Source organism: Misgurnus anguillicaudatus, chromosome 21, assembly GCF_027580225.2.
Source record: "Misgurnus anguillicaudatus chromosome 21, ASM2758022v2, whole genome shotgun sequence".
NCBI lineage: Eukaryota > Metazoa > Chordata > Actinopteri > Cypriniformes > Cobitidae > Misgurnus > Misgurnus anguillicaudatus.
Window position 1 is genome coordinate 4,802,744 of NC_073357.2, and position 16,035 is coordinate 4,818,778.

The following is a 16,035-nucleotide window of genomic DNA, read 5'->3' on the forward strand; positions in this document are numbered from 1 at the left end:
AAAATAGAAAGAAATGGTTCTTCTATGGCATCCCTGCATGTGAAGAAACCTTTTAAAGTACCCTTTTATTTAAGAATGTAGTCAAATTTTGTGTTGTAGTAAAATTATATTATTTTCTGAGGTCAAGTACAATATCCACCATTTCAAACAATATTTTCAAAGATTTTCAAATTAGGGGTGTGCATGGCTGTGTTGAATATTGAAAGTAACTCAGTGAACCTGAACAACAACAGCAGACCCTCATCAACATGGGGTCCATATTGGTATTATTAGGGGTTCTGAATGCAAAATATTTCATAAAAAATTAAATTAGGCAAAAATGCATTAATACACTGCGTTCCAAATTATTATGCACATGCCATTTTATCCAATACAGTCAGTAAGTTTATATATTTTTTTACCCTTAGCAGTTATAACACAGTTTGGATGGTATTATATTATAAAATAAAATGTCAAAAGATACTTTAATACTTTGAAAACTATGCTGTTCCACATTGTTATGCAGAAAGCACTTTAACCAAATTTATAATAATATAATGATCCAAAAACAGATATCTGTCAAATATGCATTTTCTAAAAAAAAGACTATGTAAAATAAATAAATTGTATTTGCACAAGGTACATAATAATATATGATCATATTTTTAACATGACTTTACCTCTTCCATTCATTGAACTTGTACGTCTATGTATAGGTTTTTAGTCTTTATTTCACTTGAAGATGCCAGTATTGAATCACATAGTTGATGTTGTGAATTATAGTGCTGTCCACTTTACAGATCTTTAATATTATGATGCACCACAGGCTCTTAAATAGGACTAAGGTCAGAGGATGATGGTGGTAATATCTTAATTTCTTTCTTATTTTATGTCCATATTAATTAAAATAGCCAGTGATGCTTTTTGCAGCATGGGATGGTGTATTATCCCCTATGAGAGTAAATGTATTTCAGAAGACATGAATCCTTTCATATCCCATAGTGAAAACCCATCTTTTATCAACTTTACATATCTTTTAGATGCCCTTTTGACACCTTCAGGGACCATAAAGGGACCTACCATTTTACTTCCCAATATTCCAGTCCAAATCATAACTCTGGCACCTCTCCCTAATGTTACAGTCTTGTTTGAATATAGTGCCTATTCACCAACAATCCAGAATGGCATTCATCTACATTATTTTGTGTATTGTCCGCAATTGATATTTCAGAAACGGCTTTAAAATGGTTAACCTCATATCTCACAGATAGGCAGCAGCGTTGACAAATTTAATTCTCATTCTGTCACCCTCTCCCGTGGAGTGCCTCAAGGATCTGTCCTTGGTCCACTTTTATTTTTAATCTACACACTTCCTTTACGTCAGATCATCCTTCACCTTCCACAGTTATTCTGATGACACACAAATTTATTTTACTGTACAACGTAACTCTGTTTTCTCCCCCTTCCTTAACATCATGCTTACATGATCTAAATAAATGGATGGCTCAAAACTACTTAAAATTAAACATGGAAAAAAATGAAATTATGCTAGTAGCCCCTAAATCACTTGATCTCACCCAACAAGACTTCTCTATTAAAGGTATAGCGGAAGATTTTCCCGAATTATTTAAAAGAACCGCCCAACCTGTCCTTTTAGCTCACGCCAGCGTGTGAAATATGCTTCCATAAACATTCTGGTCTTGTTTCTTTCTTTATAGTCCTTTCTCTTCTTGTCATACAATTCGTAGACACTTTTTCTCTTGCGACTCTCAGACATTTTGAAAAAAAAAACACAGCGAGAACAATGAATGGTTAAAACCGTAGCACAACACACATACACGTGAAAGTGCGCATGTGCAGCAAGCGAACCTAGAGGCGAGCACGTACGACGGTTATACGTCAACATATAATGAGAATGATTGACATCTGGGATGACCAATAGTCTTGATGATCCACCCGGAAAACGGAAATCTTCCGCTATACCTTTAACATTAACGGTATTCTGGTTCAACGCTCTTCCACTATATGAAACCTTGGTGTGTTGTTCAATTCTAGGCTATGTTTTGAACCCCACATTAAACTGTTATTCATGCTTTTATAACTTTACGTCTTGATTATTGCAACTCCTTGTTTTACGATCTACCCAAAAAGTCATAAATCGCTTGCATTTCGTTCATTGGCATTTACAGCTTTATGCACTAAAGCAGTGGTCTCAAACTCCCGGCCCGCGGGCCATTTGCGGCCCGTCCTCCCCCTCTGTGCGGCCCGCGTCACCTTTCAAAAATATAACATAATCTGGCCCGCAGAAAGATTTTATTCCCTTTGCTTTATATTCATTTGATTTTTGATTTAAAAAATGTTCGTTCACATTTCGCGTCTAACAACGCGTTAAAACGAGTCAAAGCATTTTCCACTTTCCAAAGTGCTCGGGAGCGGAAGTTGCGCTCCGTGGCGTGGGTCGCGTCACCCGTTGCTACGCAGCCATGAACCGCGCGCGCGCTCCGTGATGTCGAGGATAACGGAATGCGTAATCGGATTTTTATTCCTCAACTGAACCTCGCGTCAATCATATCATTGTCAACATGCGATCAGTTAATCTGATCGGGACCTTGTAGTGTTTGTCCAGAGAAGATTTGTTACTTCCGGGTGGATACTCAGCTGTTACTCAGAGAAGATCGAGCTGCGGTGGGGTAAGTTCACATCAAGTTACAGCTTCTAATGGAGACACCGCATATGGAGGCAGAGCCGTATGTGTACTGCAACACATTTTAAATAAGAAAAGAGCCATCAAAGTGCCCAGGTTAAGGAAAAAGGAAAGAGAAACATGTAACATTGACTACCCATTCAAAAGTTTTAGGATCACTTTCACCTATTAATATTTTTCCACTTATGTAAAAAAAAATCATTAAAACTGAAATAACAAAGAACACAATGAAGTCAATACTATGACTGAAAACAATCCAAAATAAATCAAAACAGAAACACTTACTGGTGGTATTTTTTTATAATAGTTTATAAATCTATACAGAAATTAAATTTGTTAGTTTAGTGCAAGGTTTTAATAGGTCTTAGTTATATAAGGTTAAGAAAAGATTTACTTACTTTTATAAAATAATGTGTATTAAAAAGATAAAACCACTGCTTATATATTTTCAAGCATTATTATACATTAAATAATAGAAAATAAACATAACATTTACAGAAATATAGTGCTTTTTTAACGTTAAAATAGCTTTGCGGCCCCCCGATGAAAGGTCTGTCTTAGAAATGGCCCCAAGCCAGTTTGAGTTTGAGACCCCTGCACTAAAGGATCCTGTATTGAAGGGTTCTTGGGATTCCAGAGACACCAGCATGTTTGCTTCTTAACGGTGGCTTTTTATTGCTGCCTTTTCCTAATATTTTCCTTTAAAAGCCTTTATATAGTCAAATCTTTCTATGTGAATCACTCATAAATCTTATAATACTTCAATAATTTCTGTTTAGGTCCACTAAATATAAATTGTTATAGGAAATTATTTGCTTTTTTAAGATAATGCACACTTTTTTACTTTAGAAAGATCTTTTTTCATACCCATATTGTATGAGAACTACAACTTGCATAATAATTTGGAACAACACATTTTGCATATTTTAAAAAATATTAAAGCATCATTTAACATTTTTATTTCATTTAAATAGAATAACATCCACACTGTCATATTACTGTTGAGGGTAAAATACAATTTGTAAACTTAGTGACTGTATTTTGAACTCAATGTTACATAAGGTCAAACTATTAATGATAAAAGCAAATTTATAAAACATTACCACACTATTTAAAATGATTTTTAAAAAAATCAAATATAACTAATATAATAAAGATTGAAAGTTGCTCATGGTTTGACTGAACAGCTTTTAGTCCTGTTGGCATTCTGGGGTCAAAAAACAAGTTTGTCCATTGATTGCACTTCAAAAGCAGACCCCTATTTTGTAGTTTTTCACAAGTGACATACAGTACAGTAGACATTTGAATTTTATTACAAGATTTTCCACCTAATAAAACAGACATGTTTTCTGTTTCTGCTGCAGAAACTCTGTTGCCAAACATTTGAAACTGATAAGGAAATGCTCTGTGGATGTTTTTGAGATTTTCATGTGTGATGTGAAAGTTCCTGACTATATTTCGTTAACAATGCAACATTTATTTATTAAGCAGACACTTATATCGCTTAACGCTTTTAAGTGACTTACTTGCAAAAGAAAAAGCATTCAACATTTTTTCTAATAATGAAAACAAATGAAGAGATGACAGCTGTAATAGATTGTAAAATCTCACTGCTAATGAAACTGTAGTTGGTACAAAAGTCCTAAGCAACGACATTATTCATTGTCTTTTATGAATACCCTAAATTTATAAAAGTTTGTTCATCTGTGAAGACTAACTTGTTGGACAAAATGAGTAAGGGGCGGTTCCCGGACAGGGATTAGAGTCCTAGACTAAAATAAATAAAAGAGCTGTCCAAACTGAAAACTACTTGTACTGACAAATCTTAAATACATCAATGCCCTTTGTTTCCCTCAAAATGCACACAAGTAATGTTTTTAGTAAGGCATGTTTGTTCAAACTAGTTATATTTACTTATAAAACTAAGGCCTAGTCCTGGTTTAAGCTAATCCCTGTCCGGGAAACCACCCCTAATGTCATAAACGTTTGTTTTTTTGTGATAATCCAAAAGTCTATGTGAAAAATGAATGGGCTTTTTTGCGAGGGAACAAGTAACGTCCGCGTTAGCCTACAAAATACGTCATCTTTGCAGCACCCTATGATATGAAAAACTAAAATGCATGGATAATAATAATGCGAAGTACTGTGAGTCCCCAGGACAAGGGTTTTAACTGCACAGTAACGCCGCCATCTAGTGGCCAGTTTACTGAACAACAACATCTGTCTGACAGGAAGATGTAAGACAACAGATGCAAACTATCTGTAGGCCAAAGACGCAAAGCCAAAGTGTTATATCCCAATCATCACACTAAATACAGAATAACCAAATAATAATATTATTGTATTGTAAATACATTACAATAGTTATTACAACAATTGTACAAAATGAGGTGAATTAATTGGGGCGAAAGGTTTCAGTTCACAGAATCTCCTGTCATCATTTCAGACAGTTAAAGTTTACGTTCTTTTGTGGTGTTGCTGTGTGTATATTTTCAAGTAAGTGACATCTCTGTCAAGTGTTCTAAATATTTGGGTGATTCTCATGAAACCATTGAAACACCACGGCACTAATGATTTTAGCTTTAAAATGTGTAATATGGACTAGGTGCACAAGATGGCGTCTATTAACTTCGGGATTTGAGTGTACGCATCAGTACTTCCGGTCTAAGTGTTTACGCACTGCAAATGACAGCATCTAGCTTACCTTGTTAAGTAGAATGAGTTCTAACTTGCTTTCAAACGGAAAAACGGAGCATTACATTGTTTTCTTCCCATTCGTCACGTTATAATAACACAGAGATAAGTTTTCACTCCTGTAAATACTGCGGTATGAGCTCAGTGTTAAATCAAGATCCGTAGGGACAGCTTCAACCCTACGAAAATCACTCGTGCGTGTGACTTCGTAGTGACTGCTAAGGGGTTTAGGAGATCTATAAAAGAAGCTATACCGGTTCCCTTACACTGGACTTGACTATTATACTTTATAATACTTTATAATTTATGTATTTCTTATATTTCCATGTAAATACATTATGACTGTTACTAATTGTAAACGTTTCTTGTAATGAACTTCCAATGAAAGTATTTCTAAAATGTTTTCATGTAAATACTTTATAATTAATGTTTCTAATTGCAAGTTTCCGGTAAAAACCTTCTAATGAATGTATTTCTAAAATATTTTAATGTAAATACTTTAGAATTAATGTTTCTATTTGCAATAGTTTTTGTAAATACTTTATAATTAATGTTCTATAATTTTGTTAGACATTTACTTACCAGAATTTATTAATTAAACAGTATTTTGTTGACATCTTTTACATTATTAAAAAGGTAATTATTTTCAAACAACTGTGTACACTTATATAAACCCTTTAAACCCCATTCTCCACAACTTATGAGATGGACAGTTACACGTTACCACTAAGGAAAGTTTAGCATTGCTGTTGCTTTATACACCTGACTCACAGCATGATAGCATTAAGAGGAGGCCACACATAGGAGCACATTAAAAGTAATATATTTATTTTAATACTTAACTGTATCATTATTACAATATAAAGAAACCAATATAAAGCATCAATGTTATATGTACAGTGAATTTTAAAGAGGAAATAATGTAGTGCATATTATTCAAATTAAATCCCATAAGTGATATGAACCCTCTTCAAACATTCATTCATGTAAAAATAAAAATAATCTCCCTTATAGTTTTAGCCACCTCACAGTCTCTGTAGATGCATTGTATGGGAATACCCTCCTCTGTAAAAACACCAAAAATCACACCACTACATCCCTATAAGTAGTAGCTGGCATCCTGGCTCTTTCTGTGAGTCTGCTTTAATTTCAGCATTGCACTCTGTATTTTCAAATAGCTACAGTCATTAAATTGGGACATTTAATTTCCAGCAGTCCGAAGGGTGGACTCTCAGCTGGGTCAAACACAACATAGTGGTTGCAGAGTGCTCTTTCAGCCACACAGAACAGTCTGCCACTGAAATGTCAACTGGTGAGGAGTCGTCAAAGACAATCTACACATTAAAACAAAATATACAGTATGTTATTTCACATACAGAATCAGGACACAAATTCAATACAACACAGAAAATGACAAAGCTGAGAGCAGGCTGGTCAGGTAAGTTATGAAAATAGGCTTAACCATGTCAGGTTATCAAATGCATAACACTATACACAATACTGTAATCTAAGGACATCCCAATAGATCACCTGTCTCAATTTACTCACTTTCATATAGAGTCTTATAAAAACAGTGAAAGTTTATAGCATAAGATAGGTACAGGGTACAAAATCAGTACTTAAATATCACTTGCCAATGAACCTTAAAGATATTAAACTGACCGTTCATGGTTTATAATTAACATACAGTAAAAAACACAAGCCGTCAGAACCATTCTGTGGTTTCCATGAAAGCTTGGTGTATGTTAAGATCCTTTATTCGTCATTTTGCAACACAGGCATATCAAAACCACAAATAATAAACCTGATTGAGGCTTTGAGCTGATAAACACTTCTAATTTTCCCACTCCAGGCCAGGGTCGTGAGGGTTCTCCCCCTTTAGCATTGTAGCCCTGACGCTCCCTCCCTGATGAATCTTTGGTTTGAAACTGTGAGGTTTGGACATCATTAATGTTATTAATACAGTTAACTGTACATCGTTAAAACCATCAAATAGCCTGTCAAGTTGTCAAAGTCAGTAGTAATTTACTAACTGTTAGAGCGAGCTAGCCAGTCCGTCAGCTAATGTTATAACTTACCTTCATAGTTGTCGATGTAACTTGATATATACACCTTGAACAACTTTTTCCTTTTGCTCATCGGAGCTGAGCATGCTGGTGTACTAGCCGATGGACATCGGTGATTGTTACTTTGATAGATCTTGCAGAATTGTGTTTAAAACAGCGCCATGATTCATATCTTCCTCTAATCATATCGCGAAACCGGAAGCTTACACGCGTACACTCAAGAAAGCGGAAATAGAAAAACGTCATCCCGTGCAACTAGTCCATAGTAACATTAAAAAGCATCAGAATTAACTAGGGCTGTCAAAATAAACTCGTTAATAACGCGTTAACGCAAATTCATTTTAACGGCACTAATTTTATTAACGCGCGATTAACGCAACACGCAATTTCTGTTTGACCCACAGCTGGATGAATTGAGACGCAGCAAGTGACCGGCGCTGTCTAGATGAGTAGGCGCTTTTCATTAAAATAGGAACATTAAGCTCTCGTCTATCGAATCCAATGCTTTAAATGGTCATTAAACATCTAAAATGATCTTTATCTGCACGTTTTCTGTGATGTGTACCGTCCCAAATCCATATAAAGGAAAGATGCGTCTTCTTTCACTTTTTAGTTTCGTTTTTAAATCATTGGTTCAGAAATTATAGAAAAATAGACTGCAGGACTTTCTTGATGTTAAAATAATTATTAAGAGAGATAAAGTTCGGGACCTGATTGATGTTAAAAGAGTTATTAAGAGTGACAAGGCTCAAAAGCGATGTCTGACTCAGACGTCTGAAGCGCGTGCACACAAACGCGCGAGTGCGCGGTGACCCTGATATATATAGACATCTAACACTAAATTACAGTTTTAAAAATATCTGTTTTGACAAGAATTCACGCAGGTATGACCTATAATCTGTTATATCTGAAGTGAATGTTTGGTTAACTGTTAAGGAAAATATCTGTTGTGTCATTATATTAAACCCTTGCATTAGCCTACAGTATCTTAAAGCAGTCTGTCTCAATGTCAAAATTAAACAATAAAAGAAAAACATATATGTATATTGATATTATTTTTGCTCTGCGTAAACAGGTGTAGTTCTGTCATGCTTTGTCAGATTCCAACAATTGTTCCAATTGTTTTGAAGTTTTTTAATAGAGAATGTTAAAATATAAATGACACATTTTTTTAAATGTGCTCATCCTAACTCAATTTGCCAGCACATGTCACAAATGATGCAGCAGCAAACAGAAATGGAGAAAGAACAAGGACTTTTAAAGGGAAAATCATATAAAACTATGGCTGATGGTTCTGTTGAAAATGTAAACAGGCTGTTGCAGACTTACATTTGCATATAGCATATATATTATCCAAATCCATGCTGATTAGAGCATTTAAAACTTGAGAAGTGTTACATTTAGGTAAATTTAGAACAGATAAAAATGTGCGATTAATTTGCGATTAATCGCGAGTTAAAGGAACAGTATGTAGGATTGTGGCCAAAACTGGTATTGCAATCACAAAACTTGTGGCTAAAACTGGTACTGCAATCACACAGCTAGTGGCCAATACACAACATGACAACATAAACATCAGTTGAGGGCTGCAACTCCACTTTTTAAATGTCAATATCTTGGCCGGACCACTGTTGTCAGTGATATAAGTATTTGAAATGAAAATTATTTCTTAATGTCTAGTGACGTATTAGGGCCATTTTATGATTAACTGATATAAATTTCTTACATACTGTTCCTTTAACTCATGAAATCATGCGATTAATTGCGATTAAATATTTTAATCTATTGACAGCCCTAGAATTAACACAATACTGTGTTCTACCTTGCACAATGTGTGATTTCAACATAAGAATTTATAATTGTAAATTTTATCTCATTTTCTGCTGAAATTCTCATTACCGCAATGTGTCCGGCTGTTTTTGAACATGCGTTATGTTGTAATTTAATCAAATTAACACAAAAATATTAAGAAAAAAATGGATGTTTTGCAAGACTACTTTAGATGACAGAAAAATATTTACTGAATATTCATGTATAATAATAATGAAGAAAATTTAGGAAAATGATGTGTCCATGCCTGATGTTCTCATCCTCCGCAACACTTTTTGAGAACAGTTTAAGCACACATACAGAATTTTAATAAAGTTTGATTTTGAGTGACCAAGCACATGGACCAGTTACTTCAAGATGACTACCAGGTAAGATCATTTTTTACAGTTAATTTGAAATATTGTCTTGTCAGAATGCTTACACGACATTTTGATTATCATTACCGCAACAGATGCTTATTAAATGTTCATTTAATTAATAGAAGCATAATACTTTGATTTTAAATGCATGTGCAGAATCTCCAAATTATGTTCTTTCAGGTTTGTCATGTCATTTTGAAAATATGTCAGTGTTGTTGTTTTCTGACTGTTGCGGTAATGAGATTTTTTAGGACAAATTTTTTAAATTATGTTACAAAAAGTGTTAAATGATAAGTAAAGGTTTTTAAATTAATGTTCCCATTTACTCCAGACTTTGTTTTTCAATGTCTGGTGGGAAAAAAGTAAATTCAAGCGATTTTTACATTTTCATGCTTGACATTTTTAAAACCAAGTTTTTGTGAGAATCACCCATATGTTTTGAGGAAATGTAGCTAATTCACCGTAACCCCCAGATAAGTCCATACATACCTTTCTCATCTCCGTGCGTGCTGTAACTCTGTCTGATGCAGCCTCCGCTAGCTTAGCTTAGCACAAAGACTGGAAGTGAATGGCTTCAGCTAGCATACTGCTCCCAATAAGTGACAAAATAACGCAAACCTTTTCCTATTTATGTGTTATGATTTGTATAGTCACATCATGTACAAATAACAAGGTCATATGAGACAGCCATCTTTTAACAGTATACATACTGGGAACTATATTCTCAGAAGGCGAAGCACTGCTACTTGTAATGCAGTGTTTCCATAAAATCAAGGCGCTGGTAGTGACGATTCTGTCAGACCAATCAGTGATCTACAGTGTTTTCGTGTCACGTTGTAGTATCAGCTCAGCTCGCTTGCAACCCCAACCAAGGTGATACTAAAAAAGTATTGATACCACATACTGAACGCAGTGGAAAAAACCCAAAAGTAAGCCGACTAGCTGACATCATTATCAGAGAAGGATTGCCACAAGAGGGCAGATGTACATTTTCAGATTTTGATTACATTTTATAAGGGCACATGAATAAAAATATATAATAATAACCTACGCTGGATTTTTTTATAATGAACACTGCAATATTCCATTAAAGAAAATAAAAGTTTAAAATAAAGTTTTAGTGACACATTCACAAGATGTAAATGAATCTGTCTAAAAACATTGATTATTTTATGAACATCAGTAAAGTAGCTGAAAAGATATTGCATTTGATAAAAATTTCTTTAATATAAATACACATTAAATATTGTTTTGTATTTACAAAGGACAGAATGGATGACATATATAATTATTACAATATCGGGACTTTGGTTCACATTTATTAGTCTCATAAGATGAGCAAACAAAATCCACATCTTATAGCTGTACACACAATACAGTAGCATGTTTGTTTGTGTCAGCTCCAGTAAGCCTGAGGAACGAGTTGATATCCAAACTTTTTGCCGTGAACCTGAAAGAGAGGAATCAGAAGTTTACAAAATATCTGAACTCCATTTCACAATTATAGTACAAATTGTACTGCAAAAATGTTTCAAGGTGAATTTAAAAACACTCATACCTGATATGTCTGTGTTGTTTGAGCGCACTGTTGTAATGGAATAAAGTTTTCTAAATTTGCGGTAAAGTTTTGCTCCATTAAGTTTTGCTCTTTATAGCCGTCGTACTGTTTCACGGTCATCTCAGTGCATTGCCCTGGAAGAATCGAGCTGTCACCACCCTGATACTGTCCATCATATTGACCGCAACCCTGTCCGCTCCATTGTCCAGCCATAGACCTGCACTGAAAATATCCAACGATCTCCGAAGAATATTGGCAGGCGTTCCCAGAATGCACTTGTTTCCTGTGGGTCAGCTCTTCTTCGCTAAGACCCAGCTGAGCGGACAGAAATGAGATGTAGCCTATGGTGAGCCGTAGCGTCTCAATCTTGGTCAGCGTCTGTCCTACGGGAGCCACAGATGGAGGCAGGTAAGTCCTGAGATGGTGGAGAGCTTTGGTCAGATCCCTCATCCTCAACTTTTCTTTCTCACTGGCATTTTGTCGCTGCTCGCTCGGGTTCTTCAGCCTTGACCTGCGCTTCTTCTTGATCGCTCCTTGGATGGCTGGAGATGAGTTGGACGATGTGGAGCGCCTGAGCCGGTCCTGGTGGGTTGGGGAGAAGCTCCGGTCCATGGATGGAGCCGGCGAGATGGTTTCTGGAGAGGAAACGCTGTAGAACTCGGAGTCTGAGCTTGGAGAGCTCCACTGGTTACTTCCTGATCTTTCCATATTGTGTGTGCCTGAATGTGAGGTTGAATGCTGAACGTCGAAAGTGTATATGCTGGACTCGAGAGGTGTGAGGTGACACCTTCGCAGGCTTACAGCAGCCATGGCTGTCTCTCCCCAGGACTCAGGCCTGGATCTGTCTGGGAAAAGCTTGGAGTGGCCACAGGATCAGAGGTGTGAATTTTGACTCCTCCTCAAAACAACATTCAGCTTCTGTCAGGGTTTGTCCTACAACTGAGCAAACAATCACGGCTTTCCCTTTCTGCCACTTTTAAAAAGGTTGAGAATATAAAAAAGTGAGTTTGTGTAAATAGATTAAGAAGAAATGATCAAATATTTGACAAAAAGTTGCAATAATAAAAAGTCGCATACAATGAACATTACATTAAATAAAAAAGGCTTTTAATAATATTTTAAATAGTTTATTTTCATGTCATGGGATTATCTTATTTGCTGGTTCACTTTAGTAGTAATATATTAGTAATGCAAGTTAATTTAGAGTTGTTAATAATGCTAATCGTCTGTATGAGGTTGTATTTCAATGAGCTAATCAGCCCGCTTGCCCTTAATGACGTTTAATGATGCTTAATAAACTGCATTAGCAGATTACACTTGAGGTGTGACATTCACACAAACTGGTGACTGAAGCTGCAGTTTTGTGTTTCTGATCCTCATTTCAGTGCGTCTCATTTAGAGGTGAGATGAAAGTAATAAAGTTAATTCAAAAAACTGTTACAAAAGAGAAATAATGGTACATAAAATAATCCTGACTTTAAAACACTTCATATGTGACCCTGGACCACACGATTTCAAAAAAATAATTAATAAGCTTTCCATTGATGTATGTTTTGTTAGCATATGACTATATTTGGCTGAGATACACTTATTTGAAAATCTGAGGATGCAAAAAAAAGTTGTCTAAATGAAGTCCTGAGCAACTGCATCCTCTTACAAATTAACTTTTGATATATTTACTGTCTGTAAGAAAATTTACTAAATATCTTCATGGAACATGATCTTTACCCTATAATGTATTGTTGGCTATTGCTACAAATATACATGTGCTGCTTATATTTGTACATATATTTGACAGCAAGGTTAGTGGTTCATTTTAAAAAGGGTCTACCACAAACTGCTTGTTTTACGTAAAAATGCTCTTGGGTATGTGTTTAAAACTATGCACTAAAATGTATTGGGTTGTTTCAACTCATGGTTGGGTAAAATATGGACAAACCCAGTTGAAACACACTTAAACAGTGATATTAATGGAAATGATAGACCAATTTACTGTTTGTACACAACGATGACGTGTCAACAGAAGTATAGCGAGAATCAGATGAAGCAACACAGACAGAGGAAAATTATTTTAAAAAGTTGACTTCATCAACTTTTTCAACACAGCTACCAGATTCGTGTACTATACTGGAGTGGATAGAAGACGTTAGCAGATAGCCAAATATAAAGTGGCCAGCTATACAGTATACACATCTACGTATATTGGTATATTATTGCTAATGAGTACACCAGGCTATTTGATCACATTGGCTGTAAAATGGTTTATAATAATAAAATAAAGAATATATCACATGGGGAGCAAGTCAATATCACAAAAAACACCATCACAAAGTATATGAAGAGTTTCGTTGCAAAACGAGATAACTCCGTTTGTAAAATTTTTGTCAAAACATGTTTATTATTATGTTATCATCTTATTATTTTGTTTTATGGTGCTACTTAGCTGTATTTTTTAAGTTATGAAAGTTTAAATCAAAACAAACCAACTGCAGTTGAGTTGATATTAATTGGAATGCACAACCAAAAAACGAGATTTCTGAAAAATTAAAAAAACATTTAGAGTTATCTCGTTTTGCAACAAAACTCTTCAAATCATCTTGTTTGACTTTAAGGGATGCAAAGAGGAGATTTTTTTATAATAATGGTTTTGGCCATGCATGGACTGAGGGTCTTTTTATATACAAAAAAGTTTTTATGTATGTTGACTGTTCATTTATATGTGTTTTTGGGGTATTGAAAATGCAAACTTTTGTAGGCGGGTTTCAAAGTGCAAGTTTTTGAAAACAATGCATTGTTGTCTCTGTTTAAACTATGAACATTTGTGACAACGATGATGTCATGCACATATCTTCAAGGTGCATTGTGTAACTTTTAGAAGGATCTCTTGACAGAAATGCAATATAATATTGTATTATATACTGTATTATAAGTGGTGTATAAAGTTCTTACATAATGAACTATAGGCCTATTGTTTTATTACCTTTAAATGAGCTGTTTTTATCTACATATGCCGCAGGTCCCCTTATATGGAAGTCGCCATGTAAGTAGTTTCTATAGTAGTCCTAAACGGACAAACTGCCCTACAAAGAGCATTTCATCCCTACATTGTCTTAGACGATTATATGTGTGTCCTGTGGTGGAAACATACATTATCGCCGGTCTAAATAAAACTACTCAATGCTTTTGCCATCTTGATTGTTTGTATTTATTGCTCTGTAGAATGTGTATGTACGCAGGCGTGCAGTGTTACTTTACAACGTAACATCGCCATCTACTGGCTGGGGGTGGGGGGCTTGGTCGATAAAGCACAGTATTACAATATTTTCCCACAATGATACTGTTTCAATACACGGACACAAAGTATCGGTCTTTTATTATATAAATTGCAAATGTGAATTTTACTCTTTGGTAGAAAAATAAAGTGTAGAGATAATAATAAAGATAAACAAACAGAGAAATTATTTTTCTTTTAAGATAAAATGAATGCTATCAAAGTTTTCCTTTGGCAACATAATTCAATGCTGGAAAAGGCAATAAAGCACAAATATAGCAAAGAATATCGCATTTAAAAAGTGAAACATCGCAACACAACCCATACGGCAAAAAACATATTTCTTTAATACTGTATGTTTTAAACAGTGTTGGGTGTAGCTAGTTACTAAGTCATTAGTTACTGTAATTTAATTACTTTAGTTTTCCAGTAATTTAATTAGTTACTTCTGATGTATGGACAGAAGTTCAATGATATATAATACAATAGTGAATTTAACATTAAAAATGCATGTTTTTTATGGATCCTTCTCACTTTAAATGCTTCGGTGAGTTAATAAGATTGTAAATCTCTTTTCTTGGACTTCAACAAACACACAGATCGTAGGCAACACTCTAGTGTAGTTTTCGATTCTCACTATTAACTGGTTGGTTATTAGCATTAATATTTCTGACATATTAGTACATAAATAGCACATATTAATGCCTGATTCTGAAAAACCTTATTCTACACCCTTAATCCTACCCAATTCCTACCAATAATTAGGAGTATATTGAGGCAAAAGTAATAAATAGTTAGTAAATAGTGAGAATTAGAGCTTAAAAAGTGTGGCCAGAATAATATGAACTTTTATATGATTTATTTGAGCCGTTTCGTATCATTTACTAAATAGGATTTAGAAATGAATTAGTAATAAGAAATTAAATACTTTTTGAATCGAGTACAGTAATCTAATTACATGATTGAAGATGTAATTAGTAACTAGTAATTCATTACTACCTTTTGTAGAAAGTAAAGCTTGATTAAATATATTTTTGAATTTTGATAATATACTTAGTTTTAACCTTAAAGGAACACGCCCACATTTTGGGAATTGAGCTTATTCCCCGTATCCTCCAGAGTTAGATAAGTCCATAAATAACTTTCTTATCGGTGATACGGTGAATTCCCAAAATGTGGCCGTGTTCCTTTAATGTTAAGCGTCGCCGTCCCGAATACAGGACACCTAAGTTTGCATTAATGTTGTTGATGTAAATTTTAATCTATCCCTACAAACTATATATCGTTGGAAAGGTCTAAGCCTCCAGAATAGATATTTCAACAGTGTTTTATAAAATAAATTATGTAGGGAGAGTAATTGATTCATTTATGAAGAGAGTGTGCCTCAAAAAATGTATTTTCTGCTAAATGTCACAGGACGACTACATTTACTTCAATGTTTGCATATGAATTCTTATCTAATCATGACAAACTGTATATTGTTTGAAAGCTCCAAGAGTGTAGATTTAACTCAATAGGGTGGGGTGACGCTTAATATACTAACATATATTTCAAAATGTATTCCAGGGGCAACA

The 16,035-nt window shown here is 34.7% G+C and overlaps 1 protein-coding gene and 1 long non-coding RNA gene across 2 annotated transcripts; both read right to left on the reverse strand.

Moving 5' to 3' along the window:
* Window positions 1-6,183: 6,183 nt before the first annotated feature.
* On the reverse strand, window positions 6,184-7,709 carry LOC141353167 (uncharacterized). The gene is made up of 2 exons (XR_012360196.1): window positions 7,456-7,709; window positions 6,184-6,711 (listed from the first exon to the last, which is right to left on the reverse strand). It is a non-coding gene; the product is annotated as an uncharacterized lncRNA (long non-coding RNA).
* Window positions 7,710-10,753: 3,044 nt separating this feature from the next.
* mespba (mesoderm posterior ba) lies at window positions 10,754-12,174 on the reverse strand. The gene is made up of 2 exons (XM_055202334.2): window positions 11,191-12,174; window positions 10,754-11,082 (listed from the first exon to the last, which is right to left on the reverse strand). The coding sequence occupies exons 1-2, from the start codon at window positions 11,998-12,000 to the stop codon at window positions 11,029-11,031; spliced, it is 864 nt and encodes a 287-aa protein (XP_055058309.2). The 5' UTR covers window positions 12,001-12,174; the 3' UTR covers window positions 10,754-11,028.
* Between the last annotated feature and the right edge of the window lie 3,861 nt (window positions 12,175-16,035).

Excerpts from the sequence above, each read along its gene's own strand:
- mespba (XM_055202334.2), bottom strand. The coding sequence starts at position 12,000 with ATGGCTGCTGTAAGCCTGCGAAGGTGTCACCTCACACCTCTCGAGTCC. Across the intron at positions 11,083-11,190 it reads AAACAACACAGACATATCAG|GTTCACGGCAAAAAGTTTGG; the intron begins GTATGAGTGTTT and ends CCTCTCTTTCAG.